Source organism: Gopherus flavomarginatus, chromosome 1 (assembly GCF_025201925.1).
Source record: "Gopherus flavomarginatus isolate rGopFla2 chromosome 1, rGopFla2.mat.asm, whole genome shotgun sequence".
NCBI classification, from domain to species: Eukaryota; Metazoa; Chordata; order Testudines; family Testudinidae; genus Gopherus; species Gopherus flavomarginatus.
In genome coordinates, this window is record NC_066617.1 from 842,919 (window position 1) to 857,238 (window position 14,320).

Consider the following 14,320-nt stretch of genomic DNA (forward strand, 5'->3'; position numbering starts at 1 on the left):
TTGGAAGTGCAGGGACAGCTCCTTTTTGAGGCTTGGGAGTCAATAAATCACAGTGATCCTACAGTACCGTGGGAGGGGAAAGAATGTTCAGTCCCCAGTGGGAGGAAAAACGGTGGTTAGATTGGAAGAAAAAATTAGGAGCTTCACAGAGGAGATGAAGCACCCTATTCCAAATCTCATGAAATAAGCCAGCTGTCCAGCGCTAGGAATCCTTTCTTAAAGTCACTGCAGATGTTATTAATCTCACTGCAGTAAGGCTGCTCAAAGAGCATGTCTCATTGGATTTGGTCCTCTTTGCACTATGGCTATCTGTCATTTTGGATTCCAGAAAATGCAACGTGGTACAATTCTATAAAATGCTACCCTTTTGCACTGTGTAGAACATACAGGAATATCAAGGGCATGAGAAATATGAAGGATTAGCTCTTGGAATGCCTTTACAGCCCCTGCCAAAAGACTACTTGAATCTACAGATGCTGAGGAACTCTCCCTCCTGCTATGCCTACCCCCATACTCTGTTCTCGTAAGACACTGGTTGGGTGAAATCCACCTGAAAGCAATACACCAAGTTTTGCAGTGACATTCAGTGGAATTGGTTTGTATTTTCCCAGTTGCCTTTTCTCAAGGAAGCGTAGCATGGTAAACTAAGTGCCATCATCCTCTTCCTGCTTTGTCAGGACTAAGTTGAGCACTGTACCTTTCAGATCTATCCTTACATATCTCAATAAAGCACTGCGAATTGAGTACCAGGATAGTACCTCCTCTCAGCTGCTTCCCTTATCTTCACCAAGCATCCAGGAATGTTGTCTGCTCATCTTTGTCAGCAAGGTCTCGGGTGACAGACTCATGCAAATTCAATATGTGAAGGGCTGAGCCAGTTTTTTGAAGACCCCCTTCTCTTGTGGAGGAAGCTAAAGCCCAGCATAAGTTTATGAATATCTTTCTTGGAGCCTACCGAGAGACTCCCTGGAGTCTATGCTGCAGAGCACTTTCTGTTTGCCTGCTCTGAAAGTATTTTCTGGAAATGTAGAAAGTTACCAAGCCAGTTATTACCCACCTGAAATTCAGTCATATCCTGCCTCTGAATTTCAGGCTTATAGCCTCTAGCATGGCAGCCTCCTTCTTTGTCAGTTTAAAAATGTGACCTTGCCATGCTTAGCTAAAATGTCTCTATACAGCAAGTTGGGTCAAGCTTAGGAGAATTGTGTGTGGTCCTCCCCCTGTCTGTTAATTCCTGCTATCGTGGCCTGTTCCTCAGAATGGGCTCCAACAGTTTCCTTTTTTCCACCCATCACTGGTATTTGGAAGAGATTCCTCCAAGCCTTCAATGGCTGGGGAGCTCATAGAACCTGGTCTCTTAAACGATGTCTTTGCTGAGAAAGGAAAAATGGCAGAGATTCTTACAGGCAATACGGAATTACCAAGTGGAAAAGAGACAGGGAATAATGCATATGAAATCCAATAACCCTGTAAGCTGTTCTGTGGCAGGGCAGGAAAACCTTCTAACGGACAACCTGATTTGCAGATATTTCCATCAGCATGAGTGGTGTTGGACAGAGTCAGTGATGAATCAGATTTTCCTCTTGTTTCATGAAGAAGTGAGCAGGACTTGAGGAGCCCATTCAGATGCCTTTGTGCTCTGTTTGCCCTGAGGTCTCCTTTTTGCTTCTCCCTTATTTCTTCTGCTCCCTTCAGGGCTTCCAAAAGTGAAGCAAGAGATGATTCATTTAACTGTGGTGGCCCTAGCTTGGGCAGACACTGGTGTTCAGATTTCTTTTGCAAATAAGTTACTTTGGATATCACCAGTGTCCCCAGATTCATCTCAAAGCTAAGGTCCCTTCTCCTAGTGAGTTGGATCTTGGCACCTTAATGGATGAGGATTTGGACTGCTCAGGAGAACTCTGTCAGGTTTCACTGGCATCTTTAAACCAGGGTGTCCGAAGCGTGGCTCTGTGTCCCTTGAGGGTGCCTCTATTAAGGAGTTCTTCCTAGTACTTTTCTGTAGGGATGAGGGCATGAGTGGGTCAGACCTCAGGGTTAGAGAGTCGGGATCCAGGAACCAGAGCCGGGGACAGAGTCAGGAGTCAAGCCAGGGGTTGAAGCTGTAGTCGTCATCAGGGGTAGGACTCTAGACTATTCATCTGATCTCTTCTGACAGATTGCGCCACATCTCGAGTCTTTCAACAGAGAGTGCTTTGTCTCCAGCTCTCACGTGCTTTGTCTAGGCTTTGTGATTGAATTCAGTCTTTGATATAACAGGGCATGAGCCATTAATTGCTTTGAAAATTAGGACCAAAGCCTTAAACTGGCTTCAGAAGCTGACCAGGAGTCAATGGAGGGACTTGAGCACATGCTGGATGTGCTCATGATGGTCTAGGCCATGGAGGAGGCAGGCAGCTGCCTTCTGTGCCAGCTGGAGCCTCTACCTCATCTTCACATTTAATTTCTGTTACAGGGAATTACAGTAATCCAGCCGACAGGTGACAAATGCATATTGTACTGTAACCAGGCCCTCATTCAGGAGGGAGGGACGAAGTTTCTTAGTGAGCGGCTGGTGGAAGAAGGCATTTTTAGTCACTGGTCATCCAGGCTTAGGCCTGGTCTGCATTGGCGGGGGAGGGGTGTAGCTGAAGTCGATGTATCTTAGATCGACTTACATTGACGTACTTCGCGTCCTTGCGGCATGGCATCGACAGCCGCTGCTCCGTTGACTCCGCTTCCGCCTCTTGCCCTGATGGAGTTCCGGAGTCGACGGGGAGAGCGTTCGGGGATCGAGATATCGTGTCTAGACGAGACGCAATACATCAATCCCCGTTAGATTGATCACTACCTGCTGATCCAGTGGGTATTGTAGACATAGTCTTAGTGAGGAGTCAAACGGGACTCTGAGGCTTTGCACCACTTTGATGAATGGGGGCTGTACAATGTCAATGAAAGGTGGAGCCATGGCTTGACCAGCTCTTTAAAGCATTTCCTTTTATCAGCATCACTTTGGTCTTGCCTGGGGTCAGCTTGAGCCAGGTGCTCTGTATCCGAGAGCTGATCTCATACAGGGAGGCAAGGCTGGAGGCTGCTGTGGTAGGGTCAGGTTTCAGAAGAGAGCTAGATTGGTGTGGGACCAGAGGTGCAGAAATACAGATCTGGGTCTGGTGAGTGGGGGCCAACAGCAGAGCCTCATCATAAAGCTATTTTTCTAACACCTCTGCCTGTTTGCAGCATCCCTTATTGCTAATTAAACACCTGTCTCTCGTTCTTCAAAGAAGCTGCCTTTGCATATTTAATCTCCTTGCTTATCTTCCCCTATTCCTTAGAGGTTTTCTATATCTGTGGATTCTAGTGTTCCTGTAAAGGAACTGAGGGAATTGGGGCTGTACCTTTCTTGGGCACTTAATGTTCATTGCCACACAACAGCATTTGTGCAGTCCCCGTAGTCACACGTTCCCAGAAAGTTCCAGCATCTTGTGTAGCAGGGGGTACCTTCCCAGGAGGGTATATGCAACGAGAATCACGCAGAAAGAACTATAGTTACTGGTAAATAGCCTTTGTGTGTGTACCCAGCAATCTGTCGGGGCATCATTTGCTTGGGATTTGAACATAATTCTACTTGGCTCATGGGTTTCATCCTTTAAACTTTTCACAGACTTTGCTTTTTTGTCACCTATCTCTGAAGATAGCATTTCTGGTGGCAATAACATGTGCCTGAACTGTGAGAGTGATTCAGCATCTCGTGGTTCGTGTGCCCATTACAAGTGATTACAAGGATAAAATTGTTATGACCTAAATTCTTGCTTAGAGTGCTGTCAAACTTTCATCTGCAGCAAACAATTATCCTGCCAATCTTGCTTCTGAAGCCACATAGGCCAGACTATGTAACTGGTTTTTTAGATGAGGGAAATGCAGATCTAATATACTTGGACTTCAGCAAAGCATTTAACCTAGTTCCGCACAGGAAATTTTTAGTTAGAGAAGATGGGGATCAGTACAACAATTGTATGGTGGATAAGGGACTGGCTAAAGGGAGATGGCAAGGGCTTGTGCTAAAAGATGAACTGTCGGACTGGAGAAAGGTTACTAGTGGAATTCTCCTAGCTGGGATTGGAACCAATCTTATTCAATATTTTTTTAATAACCTTAACACAAACAGTAGGAGTGTGCTGATATTTGCTGATGATACAAAGTTGGGAGGCACCATCAATACACAGGAGGATCAGAACGGTGCAAGGGGATCTGGATGACTTTGAAGACCTGGAATGACAGAAATGGGATGAAATTCAGTAGTACAAAATTCAAGGTTATACGCTTGGGTCTAATGAGAATTTCTGCTACAAATTAGGAGTTCTTCAGTTGGAAGTGACAGAAGAGAAGAGAAACCTGGGTGTGGGGGTCAATCAGTGGGTGACTCTGAGCCACCAATGTGATGCAGCTGTGCAGAAAGGCAAATGTGATCCTAGGGTGTATCAGGTGAGGCATTTCCTGGGCACCCATGTTCAAGAAAGATGACTTTAAACTGGACCAGGTGCAGAGAAGAGCTACTAGGATGATCAGAGGAATGGAGGGCCTGTCTTAGGAGAGGAAGTGGAGGAGATTGGCTTGTTTAGCCTGGCAAACAGAAAACTGAGTGAGGGTGAGGTGCGAATCTGATTGGTCTCAATAAACGGGGGGTAAACCCCAGGGAGGGTGATGAGCTCTTGAGGCTGAAGGGCAGTGTTGGCACAGCCATAGACACTAACTTTTCTTTTTCCCTGGGGGTATTCCACCCCCTCTCTACCCTGAGGCCCTGCCCCTACTCAGCTCCCTCTCCGAGGCCCTGCTCTCTCTGCGCCTCTTCCCCCACCCCAGCTCCTCCCCTCCCTGAACAAACTTACACTGGAACAAACCCAAACAAACCTGGCCATGAACAAACTCAGGCTGGAAATTAGAAGCAGGTTTCTAACCATCAGAGGAGTGAGATTCTGGGGCAGCCTCCCAGTACAAGTTGTGGGGGGCAAGCAACGTAATTAGTTTTAAGAGAGAGCAGGACAAATGCAAGAGTGTGATGGCATGACAGGACAGTTGGTGGTAGTAGGGGTCAAGGCTCAGTAGTTCGGGGGCTCACTTTAAGCTTATGCCTTAATTCCTAACAATCTCATGCTTCAGGCTGAGATTGTTCACTGCAGGGGTCATGAAGGGATCCTCTGGCCAATGCATCATGGTGGTTTTTGTCTCCTCCTCTGAAGCATCAGGAATGGCCTCGTTTGGAGATGGGACACTGGGCTGAGTGGTCTAGCGCTCCCAGATGGCACTGAATATTCTCTCTCTCAGGTGCATGGCTGGCTGGCTCTTGCCCACATGCTCAGTCTCACTGATCATCGTATGTGGGGCTGGGAAGGAATTGTCCCCCAAGTCAGACTGGCGGTGACCTTGGAGCTTTTTCCCCATCCTCTCCACATGTGGGTGTGGGTCACTGCCAGGTTATCTGCGTATATGTCACTTAATCATTTCCTTCCCATTGCAGTGGCCTCAGGCACTGGTGCCCTGCGGTCCCTCCTGTTCTTTCCCTGTGGCACAGCACAATCTAGTCTCTGAGGATTGTGATGCTTTGGTCTGATTTGGGCTGTAGGGTTTAATGTGCAGAAGCTGGGTGGGGTTGGTGGCCTGTGATGTACAGGAGGTCAGACTGGATGATCTGGCGGTCCCTCTGGCCTTACGCTCTCTGACCCTGTTTAAAGGGACTGTAAATTACTCCCATGGGCAGGATTAAGCCTTTTTGCAAATCATCCTGGTGGGTTGTTGCATGTGGAGCTAAGTCTAACGAGCAAGAGATTTTTGGCCCAGAGGCTGTTTAAACAGATGACATTTTATGTTCAGACTTGTTGCAGCCAGAAAGGGTTGCAGGTACCAGACATTAGGACTCACTGTGCTCGGCAGTACCAACTCTGGCAGCTTGTCTTTGTAATGCTTTAATAGTCTGAACGTGTAAGAAGGCTCTACATAGAGTTCAATTCATACTTTTCCTCTGCTGTCTCAATTGGATGCTCATTTCTGGAGACTAATCCTTCACTTGCTGTCTACTTAATCACATATTAGCCCTCCTGAGGATTGCTAGTGGTGTCTAGTTTCCCAGGAGTGAGGATGAGTAGCAGCAATTCCTTGAAGAAGAAAAAGGCATCCTAAATAGTAATTAGAATTCTCTGCATGTGTTTCCTGTTCAGATCTACATTCAACCTCCCTTCTTTCCTTGCTCCTTTGAGTGTTATGAGAATCTTTGCCATACTACAAGCTGGTTAATAGGCAGGTCTTTATTTAGTCTTGGTTTAGAGTGTTGTGGCCATTGTCTGGAGCAGGCTGCCCGCAACAGTTACCTGCTTTGAAGAGGTTCCACGGCCTGCACAGCTTGGAACAAGCATATCACAGGTCTGTGGCTTTGCCAAGGCAAGACCTGCAGAGAGTTCCGTTACTGGGAAATAACCAAGAGTAAATGTTTTCCTAACAAGCTCCAGGTGTGAGAATTTTTCAGCAGCAACTACAAGACCCAAATTTAATTCTCAGCTAGTAGTGGAAGCATCACTACTCAGCCTCCTCTGAGCTCTGCGTTCTCTGTCACTTCTGAATGTAGGAGTCATTGCAGGAGGAATGTGGGTCGCTGTTGGCACCAGGATGCCACCTCAAAGGTGCTGGCTGTGTATGCTACTTTTGGGCCAAGCCAGGAGGAGTGCTGGCTGTGGCAGTCTGCCACAGCGAATGGCTGTTGCCAGCCCATGTGGTATAGCAGTTTCCTCTGTGCTAGTAGGCCTGGTCTTTCCTGGGGAATAGTGCAGCTCAGAATCATTCACTCCTCCTCCCTTCCTCTCTTTTCAGGTGGCCATCATTGCAGGAAATTTTGAACTAGCTGAAATCATCAAAACCCACAAAGAGTCCGACGTTGGTGAGTTTGGCCTTTCACTCTATTTTCCCCTCTTATCTTACTTTAGGTCCTGTGATATTTCAGTGGTTCTCATTTCCCAGCGCTGCCTAGGGAAACCAGTGGAGCTACTGTAACAGGGGTCTGGCACTCCCTGTGGGTTTTTGGGTGCTGGAACTTGCGTGGGTGGTTGCTGTGTCCGTGTTTGTGCTGTCCATGGCGATAAGGAGGGGTTGACTGTGTCAGTCAGTGTGGCAGCCTGAAACCATCACTGTTTGGTGGACGGTTTACTGTGGCTGTTTCAGTTGCCGTACCAAAGAGTATAAACAGACTGTCAGGCATTCAGCAGGTTGGACTGTCTCTCCAAAACGCTGTTTTTCAATTCCACATCCTCTCTTGTGTGCTTGGGGCAGTTAGTCACCACGGGGAATCTCTCATGCTAAAGCCCTGCAGCTGGACTCAGTGCAGGGGGGAGGAATGCTGCCCACCTCAGGTCACCATTGCTGGGCTGCTATTGCTGCAGCAGCCTCCATGCTAGTTGCACTGACCCTGGGCTCTTCCTCACGTTTGCAGGGAATGTGCTAAGTCCTGGAGGGAGGGATAGCTCAGTGATTTGAGCATTGCCCTGCTAAACCCAGGGTTGTGAGTTCAATCCTTGAGGGGGCCATTTAGGGATCTGGGGCAAAAAAAATCTGTCAGGGGATTGGTTCTGCTTTGAGCAGGGGGTTGGACTAGATTCCAGCCCTGATATTCTGTGATTCACTGGGGCATCCCCATTCTTTGCAATATCTCTGCAGCTCTACACAGAGAACCTCTGCAGAGCTGAGCTCAATACTGTGCATAAAGCCAGGCCCCATGCTGAACTTCCTCCAGTTCTCTCCCTGAGAAATTGGTGGCACCAGAGTCCTTTAGAGCAATGGAGGAGCTGACAGGATTTACTCACAGGAGAGGGTTAACTCCACACAGTGGGTCAAATGCCTGCTCCGAGCAGAGGGCCCAGAGGTGTCCAGGCAAAAGGAGATGTTGTGGTGGGCTTCCTGGAATATGGACCTTCAAGTAGATGTTCAAGCAAATATTGGGCTACCACCTTAGTCTCTCAGGAATCCTGGGCCTCACTCCTCCTCCTTTGACTTTCCTAAAACCTCCACTGCAGCTGTCACTTCCGAGCTTTTCTTTCTGTTCATTTCATTCATATGCTCACTGAAGAGCGTTGGCCTAATACTGGTAAAACAAGCTCACATCATTTGTGAAAAGGGGTGTTAATGCTGCCAAACGGCTTCGGGGAAATCTGAAGTCTCCATATAAGTATATCAAGCAGAAGTACTGGCAGGAAAGCAAACAAAATAATGAATGACGAATGAGATTGCATTCATGATTATTATAGAATGGCTGAGCTACTGAACTGCTTTATTAAATCTCTTTCTGTTGAGAAAAGTTGTAGGAAATCATCTGATCAATTAAGAAGAAAATGCTGACTTTGTGTGTACTGTATAGCTGCTGATATAAAGTAGGTCAGATAATACTTGGGATACTGAACATATACAAACGGCAGGTCCAGATGGCATGCACCTGCAAGTCAAGGGAATTAGCTAATGAACTTTCCAAACACTAGAAATTATTTTTTAAACGTCCATGGAGAACTGGGAAGATACCAAAGGATTAGAAAAAAGCAAAGATGGTGTTGATCATGAAGAAGGGGGGAGAGCATGAACTGGCTAGTTATCATCTCATTTGCCTACTATCAATGTCTAGTTAGGTAATGGAACATATACTAAAAGAAAGAAAAGTTCACTGCATTTCTAGGTTAATGGAGCCCTGAGCAATAAGAGCAGGAACTTATAAAGGATAATTTTGGGATAATGCTTCTACAGGTCCCCACTGTCAGGGCTGCACATGTCTGGCTGTGTGCCAAGAACTGCCAGTGGAGCTGTGAACACAAGCCATGGACCTCGCAAATGAGACCAACCATGTATGGCAGTAAAAGGGGTCATGATCAGCAATCACCGCCATAACTTTCTGCGTCTGGACACTCTCCTAGCTCAGAACCCATCAGGCTGTCCTCTAGGTTCTTACTTTCTTTTTTAGAGAGATTCAGCCCCTTGAATTTGATTTGTACACCTTTGATCTGGGGCAGGGCAGTGTAGAGTTCAGGGTAGAGGAGAGGGAAGCTGTTTATTTCACCAGATTCACGGGGTTGAAGCTGCTTCTACTGAAAATGTGTCTGTGACTCCAGGTGAAGCTGGTTGGTTCTGATCCTGTCAGCTCATCTTTCTTGGCATGGACGGCTTGAAATCCTCTGACAGTGGATATGCCCTGTGAGGAAAGAGATCTTTGCAGACACTGTTGAAGTTGGGCTAGTCTGTCATTTCTGTCCCACTCTTTGAGGGTCTGCAGAAGAGGAGAGGTGGGAATAGGAACTGCTTTCTTCTCTCCGGTTGATTAGAACTGGGAGGCTGGATCATACATAGAATCTCGTCACTACCAACATGATCACTCTCCAGGACCCCTCCGCACTATCAGTACATTGGATTGTGGAGGAGGTACAGACTCTGCCTGACCTGAACTGCGACCTTCAGTGACACAGTGCAGAGGTGAAGATAACTTCTTATTCCCTTGATTCTCCTCATTTAAGGAGTGTGTGTGTGATGAGGTGGGGGAGAAGGACTGAGATTTAGAGAATCATAGAAATCTAATCTTGAGAAGTACCAAGTCCAGCCCTCTGCACTGAGGCGGGACCAATAAACCTAGACCACTGGTTCTCAACCCTGGCCCAGTCAGCATACAGCTGCAGCCTATGTGATATCCTCAGGGCCATACATGTAGTGTATATATTGTGTGTATGCGGCCCACGTAACACACAGAGAGCTACATATATGGCCCGCAGTGGTAAATATATCGAGAACCACTGACCTAAACCAATCTGTTTGTCCAGTCTGTACTTAAAATCCTCCAGTTAATTAGTTCAACAGATATTAAAAGGTACAGCGCCAAAAGTGAAATCCTTGCAAACTACATGGAAACTTTTTAAAGACACCATAATAGAGGCTCAACTTAAATGTATACCCCAAATTAAAAAACATAGAAGAGAACCCAAAAGGTGCCACTATGGCTAACAACAAAGTAAAACAAGCAGTGAGAGGCAGAAAGGCATAATTTTAAAAATGGAAGTAAAGTCTAGTGAGGAAAATAGAAAGGAGCATAAACTCTGGCAAGTGAAGTGTAAAAATATAATTATGCAGGACAAAAAAGAATGTGGAGAACAGCTAGCTAAAGACCCAAAAAGTAATAGCAAAAATTTTTTTTAAGTACATCAGAAGCAGGAAGCCTGCTAAACAACCAGTGGGGCCACTGGATGACCGAGGTGCTAAAGGAGCACACAAGGACAATGAGGCCATTGTGGAGAAACTAAATTAATTCTTTGCATTGGTCTTCATGCCTGAGGATGTGAGGGAGATTCCAAAACCTGAGCCATTCTTTTTAGGTGACAAATCTGAGGAACTGTCCCAGGTTGAGGTGTCATTAGAGGAGGTTTTGGAACAATTTAATAAATGTAACAGTAATAAGTCACCAGAACCAGCTGGTATTTACCCTAGAGTTCTGAAGGAACTCAAACGTGAAATTGAAGAACTACTAACTGAAGGATTGCTAATGTGATGCCAATTTTTAAAAAGGGCTCCAGAGCTGATCCCGACAATTACAGGCTGATAAGCCTTACTATATTAAAGAACAGAATTATCAGACACACAGATGACCATTTGTTGGGGAACAGTCAACATGGTTTCTGTAAAGGGAAATCGTGCCTCACCAATCTATTAGAATTCTTTGAGGGGCTCAACTTGCATGTGGACAAGGGAGATCAAGTGGATATAGTGTACTTAGATTTCCAGAAAGCCTTTGACAAGATTCCTCACCAAAGGCTCTTAAGCAAAGTAAGCTGCCACGGGATAAGAGGGAAGGTCCTCTCATGAATTGGTAACTGGTTAAAAAAAATAGGAAACAAAGGATAGGAATAAATAAATGTTAAGTTTTCAGAATGGAGTGAGGTAAATAATGGTGTCCTCCAGGGGTCTGTACTGGGACCTGTCCTACTCAACATATTCATAAATGAACTGGAAAAAGGGGTAAACAGTGAGGTCCCAAAAGTTTCAGATGAGACAAAACTACTGAAGATAGTTAAGTCCAAAGCAGACTGCGAAGAGCTGCAAAGGTATCTCACAAAACTGGGTGAATGGGCAACAAAATGGCAGATGAAATTCAGTGTTGATAAATGCAAAGTAATGCACATTGGAAAACATAATCCCCACTATACATATACAATGATGGGGTCTCATTTAGCTCTTAACACTGAAGAAAAAGGTCTTGGAGTCAAGAAAGAGATCTTGGAGTCATTGGATAGTTCTCTGAAAATATCCGCTCAAAGTGCAGTGCCAGTCAATTTGGGAATCATTAACAAAGGGATAGATAATAAGACAGAAAATATCATATTGCCTCTATATAAATCCATGGTACGCCCACATCTTGAATGCTGTGTGCACATGTGGTCGTCCCATCTCAAAAAAGATGTATTGGAACTGGAAAAGGTTCAGAAAAGGGCAACAAAATGATCGGGCTTTCGTATGAGGAGAGATTAATAAGATTGGGACTTCTCAGCTTGGAAAAGAGACCACTAAGCAGGGATATGATAGAAGTCTATAAAATCATTACTGATGTGGAGAAAGTAAATGTTATTTACTCCTTCTTGTAGCACAAGAACTAGGGATCACCAAATGAAATTAATAGGCAGCAGGTTTAAAACAAACAAAAGGAAGTATTTCTTCACACAACGCACAGTCAACCTGTGGAACTCTTTGCCAGAAGTTGTTGCGAAGGCCAAGACTATAACAGGGTTCAAAAAAGGACTAGATAAATTCCTGGAGGATATGTCCATCAATGGCTGTTAGCCAGGAGGGGCAGGGATGGTGTTCCTAGCCTCTGTTTTCCAGAAACTGTGAATGTGCGACAGGGGATGGATCACTTGATGATTCCATGTTCTGTTCATTCCCTCTGGGGCACCTGGCATTGGCCACTTGTGGAAGACCGGATACTGGGCTAGATGGACCTTTGGTCTGACCCACTATGGCCGTTTTTATGTTCTGAATTTGTCTTGGTCCATTTGAATTCTAATCCTGTCTTCCAAAGTATTTGTAACCTCTCTCAGCTTGGTGTCATCTGAAAAATTTATAAGTATACTCTCCACTCCATTATCCAAGTCATTAGTGAAAATCTTAAATGGCACTGGACCCAGGACTCATTTCTATGGGACCCCACTAGAGGCTCCCTCGCAGTTTGCCAGTGAGCCATTCATAATTACTCTTTAATTAAAGTCTTTCAATCAGTTGTGCAGATTTGTGTTGTGCATATGTGGTACAGAGAGATTGTACGCCCACCTTTTAGTCATTTCATCTAGATCTCATTTCCCTAGTTTCCTTATGAGAATGTCACATGGGACTACATCAAATACCTTACTAAAATAAAACTGCATCACATTTCCTGCGTCTGCCCTATCTACTAGACCGTTAACCTTATCAAAGAAGGAACTTAGAAAGATTTGCTTTTGTTGTTTTTGACAAATCCATCCTGGCTATTCCTTATAACTCTGTTATTCCCTGCATGTATACAGATTGATTATTTAGTAATTTGTCCCAGTATCTTTCCAGGTATTGCAGTTAGACTGACTGGTCTTTAATTCTCCAGATCCCCTTTGATCCTCTTTAGATCATAGACAGATACTATATGTTTCTCCTTCTCCAGTCCTCTGGGACCTCCCCTGCCCTCATGAGTTCTCAGAGATAATTGCTAACAGTTCCAAGATTGGGTCAGTTAGTTTCTTAAGTACCCTAGATGCATTTTTTCAGGTCTGGCCAACTTGAATACATCTAACTTATCTAAATAGTCTTTAACCTGTTTTTGCCCTGTTTTGGTTTGCATTCCTTCCCACCTGTTTTTATTATTAATTGTGTTGAGTATCTCTTTTTAGTGAAGCAAGACGCAAAATAGGCATTAAATATCTCAGCCTTCTTGATATCAGTTATTAGCTCTCTTTCTCCACTAAGTTGAGGACCAACACTTTCCTATGCCTTTCTCTTGGTCCCACTGTATTAAAGAACCTCCTTATTCTGTTTAATTTCTCTTCCTAGGAGTAATTCAGTTTGTGCCTTAGTTTTTCTGATTTTGCCCCTATGTGCTTGTGCTATTTTTTTTTCTACTCATCCTTTGCAATTAGTTCATATTTCCTCCTTCTGTAGGATACCTTTTAGATTTTCAGATCATTAATGAGGTCCTGATGGAATCACATTGCCCTTTTATTTTTCTTCCTATCTTTTCTTCACATTGGGATTGTTTCCAGTTGTGCCTTTAATATTGTCATCTTGAGAAACTGCCAACTCTCCTGAACTCCTTTTTTCCCTTAGATTTTCTTCCCATGGGACTGTTGTATGGATAGTGATCTAAAAGGCTTAAAAGAGTTTCAGGTTTTTATACACTGTTTCGCTGTCCAACGTTAAACAGTAATAGATAGGTTTGGGTTTCAATAATTTTAAACAGAGGCCTTGGTTTTACTTGGTTACTTGGGAAATACCCAGAAGCATTCATTCAGAATGAAAGTTTGTTGATTAAACACAAGAAAGAACAAGAAATTAAAACAAACATGTTGAAATTGTGGTGGCGTGATTATGCACAACAAACTTAGAGCTTTTCAGAGTCTCTCTACTTTTGGAGTCAAAGTATCAGTGTTTCATATTTTCAGAAGAACCTTTCTTTGATGACAATGAAAAGGTTAATTTTATTATCTCCTGATGTGAAGGGCATGCACTTGTCCTGTTCTTAACAAACAAGTAGACACAAGGTGGAAGAGAGAGAGGATAGAAAAACTGGTTGAAATATGGCCTTTGGTGATGTTTTTGTGTCACTGCTGGTTAGTTTTGAGTGGATGCTCTGGCTGGCAAGTTGTCCACAACACCTGCTACTTGGACCCTGGTTAGTTATTGTCTGTTAGGGCTGTCATCTGTCTGGTTGGATTCTTTCTCCTTCGACAAGGCAAGTTTGGATGAACGCAATATAGTTGATTTCAGGATTCAATAAAAAGCCAAGAGAGGGAGATAAGATAAGAGGCAAGAAATAGTGGGGTAGAAAATAACACAAGAAGGGAAGGTAATACAATACCAGATCTTACTTGCCCCTGCAGCACTGCTAATTAGGTCTCCCCACTGGTGAAGGAGGACTAGGTGTCATGATGATGTGATGACTTTTAGCATTTACAGGTGAAAACAAAGTTTCTCAAACAAGGGCAAGGCCAGCTGGCCTACCTATCAGAAAGAAAGTCCATTAGATAAGTCGAGGTGAGCTGCAGTGCTGGAAGGGCAGGGGATGAGCCAGGTGAAGATGACTCTTTTTTTTAAAAAA

At 44.6% G+C, this 14,320-nt stretch overlaps 1 protein-coding gene and 1 long non-coding RNA gene across 2 annotated transcripts in view; one reads left to right on the forward strand and one right to left on the reverse strand.

Moving 5' to 3' along the window:
- The window catches only part of SHANK3 (SH3 and multiple ankyrin repeat domains 3), a 673,138-nt gene that overhangs the window by 169,871 nt on the left and 488,947 nt on the right, over window positions 1-14,320 (forward strand). Inside the window, exon 9 of the mRNA XM_050953559.1 lies at window positions 6,838-6,904. Within this exon, the coding sequence (XP_050809516.1) occupies window positions 6,838-6,904 (67 nt within the window). The remainder of the gene's footprint in view (window positions 1-6,837; window positions 6,905-14,320) is intronic.
- The window catches only part of LOC127051371 (uncharacterized), a 235,455-nt gene that overhangs the window by 148,464 nt on the left and 72,671 nt on the right, over window positions 1-14,320 (reverse strand). The window lies entirely within an intron of this gene.